We start from the raw sequence: 15,295 nt of genomic DNA on the forward strand, positions 1-15,295 counted from the left end.
CGTTCGACTTCACTATGTAGCCAGTAACGTAATAGCAGAATTAATCACAAAGCAATAAAACAAAAACATTAATATTTAATTTATTATTTTTAAAACATTATTATTTTTGCATCATATCTCGTGACCTAAATACAAAGTAACGATATATAGGTATTATTAGTAATTTACTAAATACAATAAATAAATGTAATTAAAGTTTATGATTTAATGTCAATTTAGGGATGTTATGGAACTCCGTAACCGTAAGCGAATCCGATATAAATGTTTCGGACAGTTTGGGATAGTCTACTTAATATATATTAGGTGTACTCGTACACAAGCCGTTCGCGATGTTTGTACTATTTTTATTTTGTATTCATGACTCAAAATTAATTACACTTCATTGAATTTTATTTTATTGAATTGCACAAAAGGCCCTTTTGTACAATTTCAATAAAGTAACATTTTACTATATTTAGTAATTCATTAAAACTCTTGTAGATCTCCTTCTTACATACCAAAGTAACCGAAACTAATGGATAATCCGAACTAATTTAAAACCCGTAAACATGTCCGAAACAGATACAATATTATTCATATATCGTTATCCATATTTATATATATATCTACATCAATATCCGAAATTTCAAATTCATAACATCCCTAATTCAATGAATCCATTGTGAAATAATCAAAATTTATCAAAATTTACGAATTTGTATGCCAGTTTCGTCACCCCGGCATACAAGCATTTAGACCTTTAGGATCCCAATGAGGAAAGAAGCTCATTTTATTCATTACATTCGGTCCAGGAGGTATAGTTAATTCTTCGATTTGACACTGTCCTCGAAGAACGTAGTCAGGTCGTAAAACACCTATTTCCACCAACCTGTCTACCAAGATTTGGGTATGCTCAAATTGCAGTGGATCGGTTTGATTTACTACGTAATTTCCTATAAACATGATCGATATACTTCTACCGTTCATACCTCTGATCATTGTTCCGAGTATATTGGCACCCCTGCCTTCGAAAATATCCCCATTACCAGCGACGAGGAAATTAGGTCCAATATCGTTCCAATTACTCCTGAAGTGATACTGCTGAATTATTCTCATCTGGTCTATGCAGATATTTCTTTGAATACAATAGTTAGCGGCGGAATGTCCAATGATCACGTTTTCGACTGGTAAGTTGAGATAGTCATCGTGACGCGAGGGCATCGCATCCCAATCGACCCGACGTAAATACCAGGTCTCGTTTAAACCTTGAGTGAAAGGAAATTATGAATATATCTAACTGTAAACCAAATCGAATGAAGTTTAGCTTTAGATATATAGATTATATATAAGTTACCTATGTCTAGCCGCATCTGGGTAGGCTGGGTTACGTATATGATATAAATCATAAGACCTATGGTGACAATCAAAGCCCAACTAATAAAGACCACCACACAGCATCTTAACCTGCGCGCTCGTTTTGACGACACCAATTCAAGGCCCAGAAATCGGCCTGAAACAATGGAAAAAACCCTTATTTGGTGAGTGAACAAAAAACAGTTGTTGTCTGTAAAGTCAGTTTAGAAATGATAGTTTTACGTGATAACGTCATAAAGAACCATTAATGAAAAATTGCATACTTTTATGAATTGAATTTAATTCATCATTCATCATCATCATTCCAGCCTATTGCAGTCCACTGCTGGACACAGGCCTCTATGAGTTCGCGCCAAAAATGCGCGAACTCATGTCTTTTGCCCATAGTCACCACTGGGCAGGCGGGTTGGTGACCGCAGGGCTGGCTTTCTCGCACCGAAGACGCTGCTGCCCGTCTTTTTTTTCCGAATTTAATTATTATCACCCAACTATTTCAAACTGCTAGCTCTGACGTCACGCGAGAAGAGAGACAAATGTGTCATAAGCTAACGTTTGGGCCGATCGTGCCTTTCCGCTTGTTCCGCGCTCTCGCACTTACGATCAGACTCAAACGTAACGTGACACTTTTTCTTGCGTGCAGCCGTTGTTCATCGATTTATAAGACGTTATCGCGTCAAAACATAAAGATATATTAGGGAAAAAATGCATATTTGTGAATAAATTCATTGAAACGACTGTTGGTCGGGAAAAATATATAAATGAAGAGCTTAAAAGGGCTGGAAAAATTCAGCTAATTTTTCAAGTTTTTCTAATACTATGTAGAATGTTCATTCGAAATTAAATAAATATTGGGAAATTTCAGAAAATGTAACAATCATTCAAAAAATGTGTGTAGTACGCGAGATAAGATAGCGGCAGCTCTTGTTGGGCCAGCTAGTATGTAATAAAATTGAATACCTTACGTCCGTTTTTACCTATGCTCTCGTTAATTGATCGTCTAGTTTTTAGGTAAAAATTTGAAATAAAAACTTCTTTTCGACATACAGTGGTGTCGGAAATTCCACCTTTAGTCATAACAACCACAATTACCGTTGGCGTGACTACATGACGCATACAGTCTAAGTACAATTTGTTGATGCTCGATTTAAATCTAACTAACTGTCCAGCAAACGAAAAATGAATTAGACGGACAATAGTGATAAAATTGTATTAATAATTGTATAATGTATTGCACGACAGTTCAAAAGCCCAGCCATTAATAATTGTGATTTGCGACTCAATTTATTTTATTAAAAACAGAGATTTGGCGGATCGTATATGCACTCATATTATTTTTAAAACGGGTACAAATCACTAGGACCAAGATATGTAGATAATAAGTAATAATTTTTTCTATAGATTTTTTGAAATGAAAAAAATGAAATTTTTGAATTTTTGATTGAAAAACATTTTTTTCCCATAAGTTACTAAAAATAACAACTTTATAATTATAGGTCAACAGTCCTGTAACCGTTTAGACGTGGTCCAATTTTGACAGATTTATCATTACAAAAGATACGTTAAAAATCCGAAATCATCTCGAATAAGAATATTAAGAATACAATCTAATCACGAATATCGCCATAAAATAGATATGTATCTGGTGTATAATTTGAAAATTTTAAGTACCGAATGAAATTATTATTAACTTATAATAACACGTTTTATATATTTAAACTATAAAAAAAAAAAATGAAAAAAAAAACGGACAAAACGATCTCCTTAGTGTCTTTTCCATTCTACGTGAAATTAGGGAATTTATTCATGATATTTTGCACAATAGAAAGCTATTAAATAAAATGAATGAATGATCTGACGTCAAAACAAATGCCAAAATACGACAAAACCTTACCTAATAATAATATACCTAATAATAATAAAAATACCTGATAACATCTGTATACCAATATAAAATGAAGAAGAAGTGGAATAATACGAAACAAGGTCTTGATGGAATTTGAATTTATGTATGTATGTTAAGGGCTGAAAATTATTTTATTAAATATCCACAGTACACGGTTCTTGTTATTTTATTTTGTACACAAACTGTGGATTATCAACTGTCAAGATGCGCGCGACGCACAGCACCGTGCTGAACGGCCGGCATTTAAATAATGAATTAAATGTATGATAATATTGCCTTAATAATTTAAGATGTTAATGGTAACTAGAAAAAGCTAATAAGTAAAGAGTATAATTATAATTATAAAAATAATGCAATTATTCTATTTAAAAAATTTTAGCTGTTAATAAAACGATTAAATTTAGCGAGGCGCTACGGATAAAATTCCACTTATTAGTGAAAATACTTTATGACCATATGTTTATACGAGGATGCTGCATAACTTTATAGAACAATTTCAAATATCTGGCAAAAAATAATATCAATGGAGAACAGCAGTAGACAACAACAGTGGACAGCAACAATGGACAACAACATTTACATAAACAAGCAAATATTTGCAAAACAAAATACACATAGGACAAGGAGCAAAAATTCCTCAAACTTGAAAAATACTATTTACTACGGTTGCTAAGGAAGAAATTTATGGTTTTGTATTTAAAAAAAAAAAAGGAAAGAAAAGTTGCAAGCGGAAAGCTTGATGCATGAAATGCTAATCTTGATCTGAGGTTTGTTTCATGAAATGAAGACAGCTTAGTCATGATAAAATGTTTGAAGTAATTATTGGTTTCAAATAATAAAGATATTAAATAGTAGTAATCATTCAGTACCTTAAAAACGTACACCTTATTACCTTAACTAAGTATATTGAGGCATATTAACAAGCAAAAAATATCTACTTTTCATGTTCTGGCAAATATTACTCTTAACAAAATAAAAACTATTTTAAATTATATTTTACACATGTAATGCAAGTCCAAAAATATGTTGTGCTATAATAACTGCTTCACATTCACGTGACCTACTGTTAAATGAATAAATAAAAGTAATATTTTCGCTGAGTGATATTTAAATATTATTTTTTTGTTTTTGCTAGATATATAAATAAAGTGTTTCGGATATTTGGAATGACATCGATAGGAATCAGAGGGTCTGTCTAATGTAAACAGATAAAATATGTTTTATCTGTCAGTTGATCGTCTCATTACGTATTTATGTTAGTTTTAGTTCTAAGAATCGAACACGTTATCTTAGGTGTGTGGAGTTGAACGAAAGGAAGCGACATATGAAAAGTACTCTAAAAGAGACTTTTAATTAATTATCTTAGTAGTTATAGTTAGTTATCAATCTATTTAAACATACAAATTATAGATTGTTTCCAATGTAGGCAACTTAATGCCTGTATTTCAGGTTTCAGCTTTAACTGAGGTAGGGCACAGCAGGATTTTCCTGCTCAAAATATGGAGCAGCCCGACTGGGGTAGTACCTCGACCTTACAGAAGATCACAGCAAAATAATACTGTTTTCAAGCAGTATTGTGTTCCTGTTGGTGAGTAAGGTGACCAGAGCTCCTGGGGGGATTGGGGATTGGGTCGGTAATGCGCTTGCGATGCTTCTGGTATTGCAGGCGTTTATAAGCTACGGTAATCGCTTACCATCAGGTGAGCCGTACGCTTGTTTGCCGACCTAGTGACATAAAAAAAAGCTGTCATCGGGAATGCTATTATTAGAACATATTTAACAAATTTCATTTTTCTGGAGCGGAAAGTATGATCCCCGCTAATGGGTCACTCAGAAACGTATTTGCAAAGCGATATGATACTAAATTGCTATTATTTGATACATTATCTTCTTAGGCATCCTAGATCATCACTATCGTATAAATAAGTTACCATAAATTCTTTTTACTATCACCACCATCTCATTACAACGATACAATATTAGACTGTGAAGAATTATCTATGCTTCGAAATCAATTTTGATAGGGAATCCGGTGGTTTCGGATGAAATCTCTCCTATTACTGTTGGTTATTTGTTGTAACATTTTAACAACTATTTAGTACAACACAGCAATACCTAAGCTATTTAGGTTCTTAATAGGTGGTTCTTAAATATCGCGAGCACGTATTGTTATAAAATTCAACAAAAAATACGTAAAAATAAACGTAACTCAGAGGATTTTTACGCCATAGACCATGTCGTTCACTTAGTTGCCTTTAATTAACTCCAATTTTATCACTGCCATATTGATTCAATATTAGATCTGGTCAGTACTTTAAAGTGGCAAATTTTGTTGTACAACTTATAGAAGGGTATCGTTGACCAATACAAGTCTTGATATGACTTGGTTGTTAAGCATAAGTTTGTTATATCCAAATTCATATCCCGTCGCGAGGACTCATTTAGGCCGCCCAGCATTTGGCTTAGCTCCTCAAACGTCGGCTTCATTTGTTCCAAGGTGGTAAAAGAACTTTGTTACATGTACAGAATCACCATAATAAGGAAACCAGAGTCTGATAAAGGGATCCCAGAGAAATCGAGGGAAACTCTCGGAAATCTGCATAACTTTTTACTGGGTGTACCGATTCAAATGATTTTTAATTTAATCGAAAGCCGATGTTTATCCTGTGGTCACATTTAAATTTCATCGAGATCTGATTAGAAATTTTGGAGTAATCTTTGATAATGCGTATTTACTTGATTATTTTTTCATCTCCCTACGTTGTATTACTTGTCGATATAATTGAAGTCGATTTTTTTTTTTCGTTTGTCTGCAAACACAATTATTATTATAAAATTTTATGTGCGTGTCGGGTAGGTTTGAGAATAGGCCAACATCTATTTTTCATACCCCTAAGTTATAACGTATTAAGCGGGGTTTTAACATGTATGGCAAAACAACAGTTACGGGGTCAGCTTATATATATATATATATATATAATATTATAATAATAATATTAATATATATATATATATATATATATATATATATATTAATATTTTTCATATAAAATGATGTATAAAAACAGGTAGTATAATTTATTTAAAAAAACGGGATTTTTTCAAATGGAGAAAATGATGTCAGAAATTTCCGAGAACTACCTATATTCATTTCAGTTTTTACGATCGATTATGTGCTGAGAATGATTGTACATAAATTATCATTATTAATAATACGGCTTGTTATGACGCGCTACGGCTTGTATGTGGTAGAAATATTTTTCCTCATCTTTTTGTGGAACAGACAAATATATTTAATGAACATGTAATTTTAAATTACTGTTAGTGACGTCTTGATGTAAAGTGAGACGTATATATGTTTTGTCTCTGTCTAGCATTCGATGCCATCTTTTAGAATTAGCATAATATTGCAAAATATCGGACGTAAAATTTTGATGCTGGCAACAAAGAACTGATAAGGACTAGATTACAGTGATTCGTAGCATGTCTTGTCTCCAAAAAAGTAATGACTAGTTTTGTAAAACGATTTTATAATCTATTCTTGTTATTGTGATAAGTGTTAAGTTTTTAACATCAACATTAGATTTCGCAATTTTAAAATTATTAATCATTCTAAGTTTTATGTACAAACTGTTTAGGAACTAACTAGTTTCAGAAACAGTGAGTGTTGACATTATATTTTATTTAGAATTTTTGAATCTAATTGTTAACTTTGGAAGATACGTTTATGGTGGTTACCAGGAAAAATCAATTAAATAACGGTTTAAATTGTTGATATAATTATTTACGCACTTAAGTCTTGAATTCACATTGCTAATGTTAGCACTGCGTCCTTATCACCAGTAAACAAGTCCGGTCGTATACTTATTTATAACGAGTATATCTATAATAAAAATCGTAATTCGCATCGCAATACGTGTATTTTGTCGGCATTAGCTTGAATCATGCTTAGATAACATTGAGTAAAAACAAATTGTCCACAAAAAAGTCGCGAGCATATTAACGCGAGCTTAATAAAATGACGGCGAACAAAGGCAAATGGATGATGCGCATACGCTGCTTACCTTTAATCATTTCTGCATTTTGCACGTTCTGGGTGACAGAGACGAACTTTGGCCCGATGTGAACTTTGGATGACTTGGTTACATTCAGGTTCGCGACGTTGGGGGCGGGCATCGCAGCCGCGATGGCCCGCTCGTCCAAAATCGCCACGTTCGAGGTGCCGTTCATTCTATCACTCACTTCGATACGGTCCTCATCATTTATTGTCAACATCACAAACACTTAACTTATGACGTAATAGAAACACGCTTGGAGACGATGACTCGCGACAGAATCCGTAGCGCTACTAACTTCTTAGTCGAACAACGAGGCTCGCCAATCAGACAATTCTGATAATATGTATTAATACATAGATTCGCATGTGAAATATTTATAAAGATATCCAGTTAGTTATTTATTTGGTAATACGATAAACAATGTACGTTATGGTCGACCGATTGAGTCGAGAGGTTGTACGAGTTTATTAGTCTTGTTTTCCGTTACTGAAACAAGCGATTTCGAAATAATGCTAATACTGTTATCTAATTTGTGTATAGAGAAATATAAAATCGAATGTCACCTATAATTAGGACGCTTATATCTGACTGATAAAGTTCCGCTGAAGCAAATAGGTATTATCTTTACTTTTTTAGATAGAAATATTATTTTATAATGATTGATAGATAGAGGCTTTCATATTAAAAATACTGACGTGCCACTTTACAATACGCCGTATTAATTAGTACATATAAAGTTTTTTTTTGAATAGGTATTTATTTCTTTATGATTATCATGAAAACAAACAAGCCATATCATTTTCACCAATAGCTAGTGACAATATATCTATAAAAAAGTGCTAAAATTGCCTTGAATTGCATTTGCTCTTATCAATCTCTATCTATTTTACTTTTTATTCTACAAATTGATTGTTTTCAAAGAAAAATACTTAAATCAATACAACATAAGATGTCACCACATGCACCACGTGCTTTTAAAATTAAGGTTAATCTTTGTTTATTTAATCAATTAATACACTCTATTAAATGATAACATTGGAGTTTAAAAAAATCCTTGTAGTAGTTTGTTAGTTAAATGATAACAAAACAAAAATAATTACATTATTTGAAGTCAGTTCAGCCTTTTGCAGTCCACAGCTGGACATAGGCGTCCCCAAGTTCGCGCCATACATTCCGGTTTTCCGCAATCCTCATCCAGCCTACACGTATACGTAATTTCGTATTAGTTTTTCAGACCTTATTATTAAAAAATGTTTACATTTTCATAGCTTTTTAGCACCATGTGCCTTTCGTGTCGTGTGATGTATTCAATATTTGCCTTCTAGACACGGATTTTTAGTATGAGGTCACAACCAGTTATAATACCGGCTTTAAATATAGTAATTTTCTTTAATGTGGCTTTAAAATCTGCAATTAATTTCAATTACCTACTGAAGTTACGTTATCTTGACAATCATAAAAGTTAACCCATTAGCTGCTATAAATTATATAATATTCAATTAAATGAAAATGTACTTATTGAAAACTTTAAAGAAGTTATTGACAACAAAGCATACAGCAACAAGCAGACATACGCAGTGTTTGTTTTAAAATGTCCATTAAGCCTATATATAAATGGTAAGAAGATTAGTTAGTGCTTATATTGACATCAATAGTGCAGGTTCTTACATACTTTTTTTCTTAATTTAAAAACCCCAAAAAATGCAAAATTTCGTGCTGTTATCAACCTTAAACATGTTTTTAATTTTGACAATTTCAACTTGTTCATAGGTACATAAATTTGGGTTGGGCCTTACGAGGTTAAATATTTTGTTAATATACATAATAACGAATGGCTTTTGGGAGAGCACACATGTGTTCTTTAGAATATTGTAAAATGCCTAATGCCTTAGATTTTATAGAAAGGTGCTGAAAAATTATTAACTTTGAAATGACTGTCACTGATCTTACTCATACATGGAGAAAGAGGCTTATGCCCAGCAGTGGGGTATTACAGGCTAAATCGTGTCACTGATTTGATGATGACAAATCGATTCCATAGATTTTATAGTCATCTTCAGTTATTTCGACACTTAAAAGATTTTTTTTAAATATATAGACTAGCGCTTGACCGCGATCTCGCCTGATGGTTGCGATGCGTATTCACTCTTGATTTGAAGATACCCAAGTTGTAATTATTTGGAAAAACGAAAGTCGGAAGGGCATTCCAAACTTCTTTCAATTCTAAATTTTCATTAGAGAAAAGTTTACTACATCTAAATATTAAATGTTTTAGGTACTCTTATTATTATTCGATTGGGATGAGCCAGTGCCTATAAAAAATGATAACAATTAAAGCCTTATGCATTGAAAATACAAAGAAGTATTTATATTTTATTATAATATGTCTTTTTGGTTTTGATAAAACTAAACGGGAATCACACAAAACTGATACTTGACGATTGAAATACATTCATACATGAATAGATGTTAAATATACCTATCAACTTAAAAGAAAACGGTACGATATACTTTCTTAATACCTTTTTCATAAAATTAATCTTTATCAGATAAAAATATGGCGCAAAGAAATATTTTATCGGAGAATTAATATAACACATATATACAAATCGATAGGTATATAGTATATAGATAGGTATATTTGTTGGTAAGGGAAGTCCCACAGTGCTAAACACCTAAGCTAAAGATATATTTAAAAAAAAACTAAAAAAGTTTAAACGCGTTTATTCAACATTATAAGCTACATAACAATCACAGACATTTGTATCAAGCAACAAAGAATCAACAGAATATAAATCTAAATAGAAAACTTTTGGCTTATTATAAATTTTTTGGCAGAAGCGTCGCAAGCGCGATGCCTTAACTACCCCCAGTTCCCCCAGAAGCATCCAATCCAATCCAATTTGTATGGAGGAGGTGTTAGAAATTGTCACTCCATTATTTATAGAAATAAATAAATTTAAGTATCTGTGTGTACTATTAACATAACCGCTTTTTACTAAATGCATGTGGATGTATACACGGTACATATACCAAAATAACATTTTTACAATTTTTTTCTGTTTGTCTGTCTGTCTATCTGTCTGTTTGTTCCGGCTAATCTCTGAAACGGCTGGACCGATTTGACGCCACTTTCACTGACAGCTTAAAGAATAACTTAGGCTACTTTTATTTTAGAAATTTATTTATTTTGTAACTATGCGAACTGAAAAATATTTTTTTGGAAAAATTCCACGCGGACGACGTCGCGGGCACAGCTAGTTACATTATATAACATTTTTGTAACACCTATTAACCTTTATGTATCAAAGCATAACACTTTGAAGCACTGACATAGAAAAGAAGACAAAAATGGGTCTCTCTCACGGGGTATGATGTAATAATTAACTATTTCTAATAAGCGCATAGCCGGGTGTATCCACGTACATTGCAGGTGGGTAAGCAGCAAGACATACCTATGTTACGAGTATGTATCCAAACTAGTAAGTTTTTCGTTAAAATAGGAACACAAAATGTTTTGCCAATTCGTCTCTGCATAATCCGCTTATCGAATTGGCGGTAGTTGTACATTTAATATAAATAATTTATTAATAACCAATGTAAGTTTTAATTTCTATAGCGACAATTCGAATGCGATTCTAAAGCCAACTTAAATGAAGTTATGTTTTTGATTTGCTTTTGCTTCTATAGGAAGGCCTATGCTCAGGTGTTTATAGGTTACAAGCGGTTTTCTGCGGCTTCACTCATGTATCTAATAAAAAACAGTAAACAACAAGAATAAATATTTAAAATATCAGAAGCAACTACATATATGTAATGATGAACTACATATAAAGAAAACCCTTCTATATTTCAATGGAGTAGCACAATTATTCTAAATTTCGTAAAATCGTCAATACGACAATAATAAAAATGTCAAATCACAATAATCAAATTTTCAAAATATCATTGTTCCTTCAAAATTAATAATCAAATAACTTTTTTTAATCTATTAACGTTAAACACATGTTTAAATTTTCATAGTTTTTTAGAATTTCACCTTATTGTGTTAGTGATTAGGCTTAGATTTATCTGTTAGACATATTTATTAAGGGGAAATTAGATATTGGAATGAGGAGGAGGGTGAACCCGTTCACCACCCCCTACCTCCTCGCCAATAGATGTCACTGTGCACTTTTAAATCGCGCTAACGACTTGTTCACGTACCAGTATATAAGCTGAAAATTTTCAAGCGAGTTCCACACACGCACCGCCTTCGCCGGCGAAGACGAGGTCCCCCGCGTTAGGACGGCTCGGATACGCTTAGGCGCATCGACCGTCCACAACTCGCCGCAGCGCTCCCCCGACGACGAGACACCCTTAGGACGAACGTCAACCCCGTGCCCGCCGAAAAGGGCCCACATCTTCCTTCGCGGCCGGTTTGCCTAAGTGCCTGGCCCCTCTCACCTGTGACGCTGTAAAGGCCAGTAGGGCCAACAACAACTGTCAATTCGAAAAAAAAGCGAGTTTCTCCTTCCATCAGTCGATTATTTATATTTTATGAATTTTTGAAGATGGGTTCGATTTATGAACCTGTCCCATTAAAAGCCTATTCAACGTATTAGTCTATATAGTTTATATAATAAACGATTACTCTTGATACTCCATCTTGATGCCGCCACAAGGATTCGCTCCTGTGTCGGTATCCGGAAACACACACAATACACAAGCTTAAACGCCCAGACCACGGAAAATACCTGTATGAACCCGCAATGCCTATTCAAAATAATTAATATACGTATATTCATTTATACTTTATAATAACCTGGGTGACCGAGCTTAGCTCGGTATTTTTAGTAAATCATGTTTCTTGGAAATCATTATTTATAAAATATGAATAATATTTTTTTTACATGAAAAAAATTATTAATAAAATTATTAAAAAATAATAATGATAAGATATGAATAATATTTATCAATTTTACGTACATTATTAAATAAAAAATAACGAGTGCAATTAGAAAAAAAAAAAAGAAAAAATAATGATCGACCGAGGATTTGAACCATGGTCTCGATTTCCCATCCGAGCTATTATAACTTTACTGACAGTTGGGAAATTTACCTTCGTATTCTAACGATATTTTTTTACTGTCTAAAAACTGGGATAAAACGACATTTCCTAAAAATAAATCCTAGCTAGATTTATTTATCTCTCCCGAAATTCCCTTCATACTAAATTTCATGAAACTCGTTGGTGCCGTATATATATATATATAAGAATTGCTCGTTTAATAGTATAAGACTAGAAAACATAATTGAAAATTATAAACATAAAATGGTACATATTACACAGAAGATCGGTTAAAAAGATCGTAACAAAGCTATAATAATTAAAATTAATAAGTTTTAGTCTTTATCATAGAAGTGACTAATACATGTTAATAATACTTAATAAACATTCGCATAACAATATTTTATTGTCTTGGTGCTGTTCATTGACCGTAATTTCAAAATATGCATTCTACTATCACGTCATCTATAATCGTATCGTCGCCATATCTGATAGTACTAACACAGAAACACAAAAGGATACAGAAAAACAAAAGGATTTAAAACACACCAAAACTTCATATATATCATTATAATTGCATACGATCACGATAACGTATTTCGCCAATCAAATTAATATACACATACACAAACATACAATGTTATATAAATCGCTTCAGCCTGTAATATCACACTACTGGGCATAGGCCTCTTTCCCCGTGTAGGAGAACGATCCTAGCTTAATCCACCACGCTGCTCCAATGCGGGTTGGCGGATATATTCCCTACTATGAGTAACGATCGCTATCAGGTGTACATGATAACAACCGGGACCGACGGCTTAACGACCACGGCAAACACCTGTATGGCCAATACAAATGTTTGTCATGTGCGGGGATCGAACCCGCAACCGCCAGCGCAACAGGTACAATCCATGGCTGTGACCGTTGCGCGAACGCGGCGTCAATGTTATATGAATGTTATATAAATATTTATATAACATTCAAATAACATTGTATATAAATATAATAATTGTGTTTGCAGGCAAACGAAGAAAAACCGACTTCAATTATATCGATAAGTAATACAACGGAGGTTGACGAAAAAATAGTCAAGTAAATACGCATTATCAAAAATTACTCCTAAAGTTGTAATCTTTCGATTAAATTAAAAATCATTTAAATCGGTACACCCAGTAAAAAGCTTTTCGAGAGTTTCTCTCGAATTTTCTGGGATCCCATCATCAGATCCTGGTTTCCTTATCATGGTACCAAACTAGGAATATCTGCTTTCCAATAAAAAAGAATTATCAAAATCGGTTCATAAACGACGAAGTTATCCCCGACCATACATAAAATATATATATATATATATACTCGTATATACGGTCGAATTGAGTAAGCTCCTCCTTTTTTGAAGTCGGTTAGTAAAATAAATATATAAGCTTTTAAATTGAAATAAATGAATTAAAATATGAATATACTGATACTAACAATGCCGGTTGAGCTCGAAAAGAACTCGGCCTCACCTGACCTCCTAATATGGTTTTGTTATGACTGAAACTAAAATTAAGTAGGACACACCAGAAAATAATCTGTTGGAGCAACCTGACTAGGGCAGTACTTCCATTATAATTAAAATAACGAAATGAATGTCTTGAAGTGCTTCCTATGCAAAATTTTATTCTCCTTTTTGTAATTAATGTAAAAATAGTAATCGGTAAATAATTTTACAATATAATATAGCAACTATAAATTTCTGTCTGACGGTTTTTTTTTTTCGGTAATTTTTATCTGCAAATCGTCTACACGATAAAACGGTTATCAAATAATAATAGAATTTGACCAAAACAATTTTTGTTTATTTTCATCACAATTTCTAATGATATAATAATTATAAACATAATCACTTATTTATAAATGTTATCTGAAAAATAGTATTTAATTGATATAATATAACCTTATTTTAAACAATTAACCTAAAGTTGTAATTTAAAATTAATTTACAAAAAAATAATAATAATAATATACGTTTAAAGATCTCTATAGCTATAGTGTTATCACGTGGTTTTTCACCCTAAAACAAAACAAAAAAAAAAAATACATATCTATCTGAAAAACACACCTTTGGTATTATTATGTATAATTTTTGATAAATCGATTTAGCGGAAAAAAAAATTAAGTATAATAATGTAATTGATAACTTCTTTTAGTGAAAAATGTGTTTTTCAAAAAATTTAAAATTATTTATAATACGTCTGCTTTTTAAATACTCTCATTTAATTATCGTTTCAGAAAAAAAAAATTAAATTATACATTAATACATTTTATAAAAATTTACTAGTATTAGAAATTTACCTTTTTTTTGAAATTAAATGTGAAAAGAGTTTTGCAGAAAAAAAAAATATTTATATGATTGCGTTTGAGACAATGGTGGTACATTTATCTTATATTTTAAGTTCATTTTCTATAAAATCACTATAACGACAATGTTCTTAAAGTAATACCTTAAAAACTAAATATTTATAATTTTTTTTTGATATAATATTAATTTGTTTGATCTAAGTGCCTACAGTATGTGAATCTGCTACCGTTTAAAAATCTTATGATAAATGTTTTTGGTAGCAAATTCACAATTTAAAGTATTTTTCTGCTATAATATCGCGCCTTTTTTATTATTCGCAAATGCGTGGTTGGGCGTCATTTAAATAAATAAAAGTGATTTTTTTATATAATTGAAGTCATGTTAGTGTTGTAAGTTATTGAGAAAAGTGAAATGAAAATTTAAACGAGACGGTAACTTATTGATACTATGAATTTCGTCAGTTTTTTTATTTAATTTTTTTTACTGCTGTAATCAATCGAATTATGAATGTGTTTTGTAACAAAATTTCGATCATATCACAATAATAATAACTAGAGCATTATGTTGTTTTAAAATTTATCCCCAATAGG

The 15,295-nt window shown here is 32.0% G+C and overlaps 1 protein-coding gene across 1 annotated transcript; it reads right to left on the bottom strand.

Moving 5' to 3' along the window:
• Window positions 1–68: 68 nt before the first annotated feature.
• Window positions 69–7,600, bottom strand: LOC123668903 (peptidoglycan-recognition protein SC2-like). The gene is made up of 3 exons (XM_045602595.1): window positions 7,321–7,600; window positions 1,334–1,489; window positions 69–1,244 (listed from the first exon to the last, which is right to left on the bottom strand). Exons 1-3 carry the CDS (start codon window positions 7,529–7,531, stop codon window positions 712–714), a joined length of 900 nt encoding a protein of 299 aa, XP_045458551.1. The 5' UTR covers window positions 7,532–7,600; the 3' UTR covers window positions 69–711.
• Window positions 7,601–15,295: the final 7,695 nt, after the last annotated feature.

Source organism: Melitaea cinxia, chromosome Z (assembly GCF_905220565.1).
Source record: "Melitaea cinxia chromosome Z, ilMelCinx1.1, whole genome shotgun sequence".
Taxonomy (NCBI): domain Eukaryota; kingdom Metazoa; phylum Arthropoda; class Insecta; order Lepidoptera; family Nymphalidae; genus Melitaea; species Melitaea cinxia.

What these genes read in the sequence shown, in the direction of transcription:
- LOC123668903 (XM_045602595.1), bottom strand. Translation starts at nt 7,531, where the DNA reads ATGTTGACAATAAATGATGAGGACCGTATCGAAGTGAGTGATAGAATG. An exon ending in AAATGCAGAAATGATTAAAG is followed by an intron (nt 1,490 to 7,320) that starts GTAAGCAGCGTA and finishes CCATTGTTTCAG; the next exon opens with GCCGATTTCTGGGCCTTGAA. An exon ending in CCAGATGCGGCTAGACATAG is followed by an intron (nt 1,245 to 1,333) that starts GTAACTTATATA and finishes CTTTCACTCAAG; the next exon opens with GTTTAAACGAGACCTGGTAT.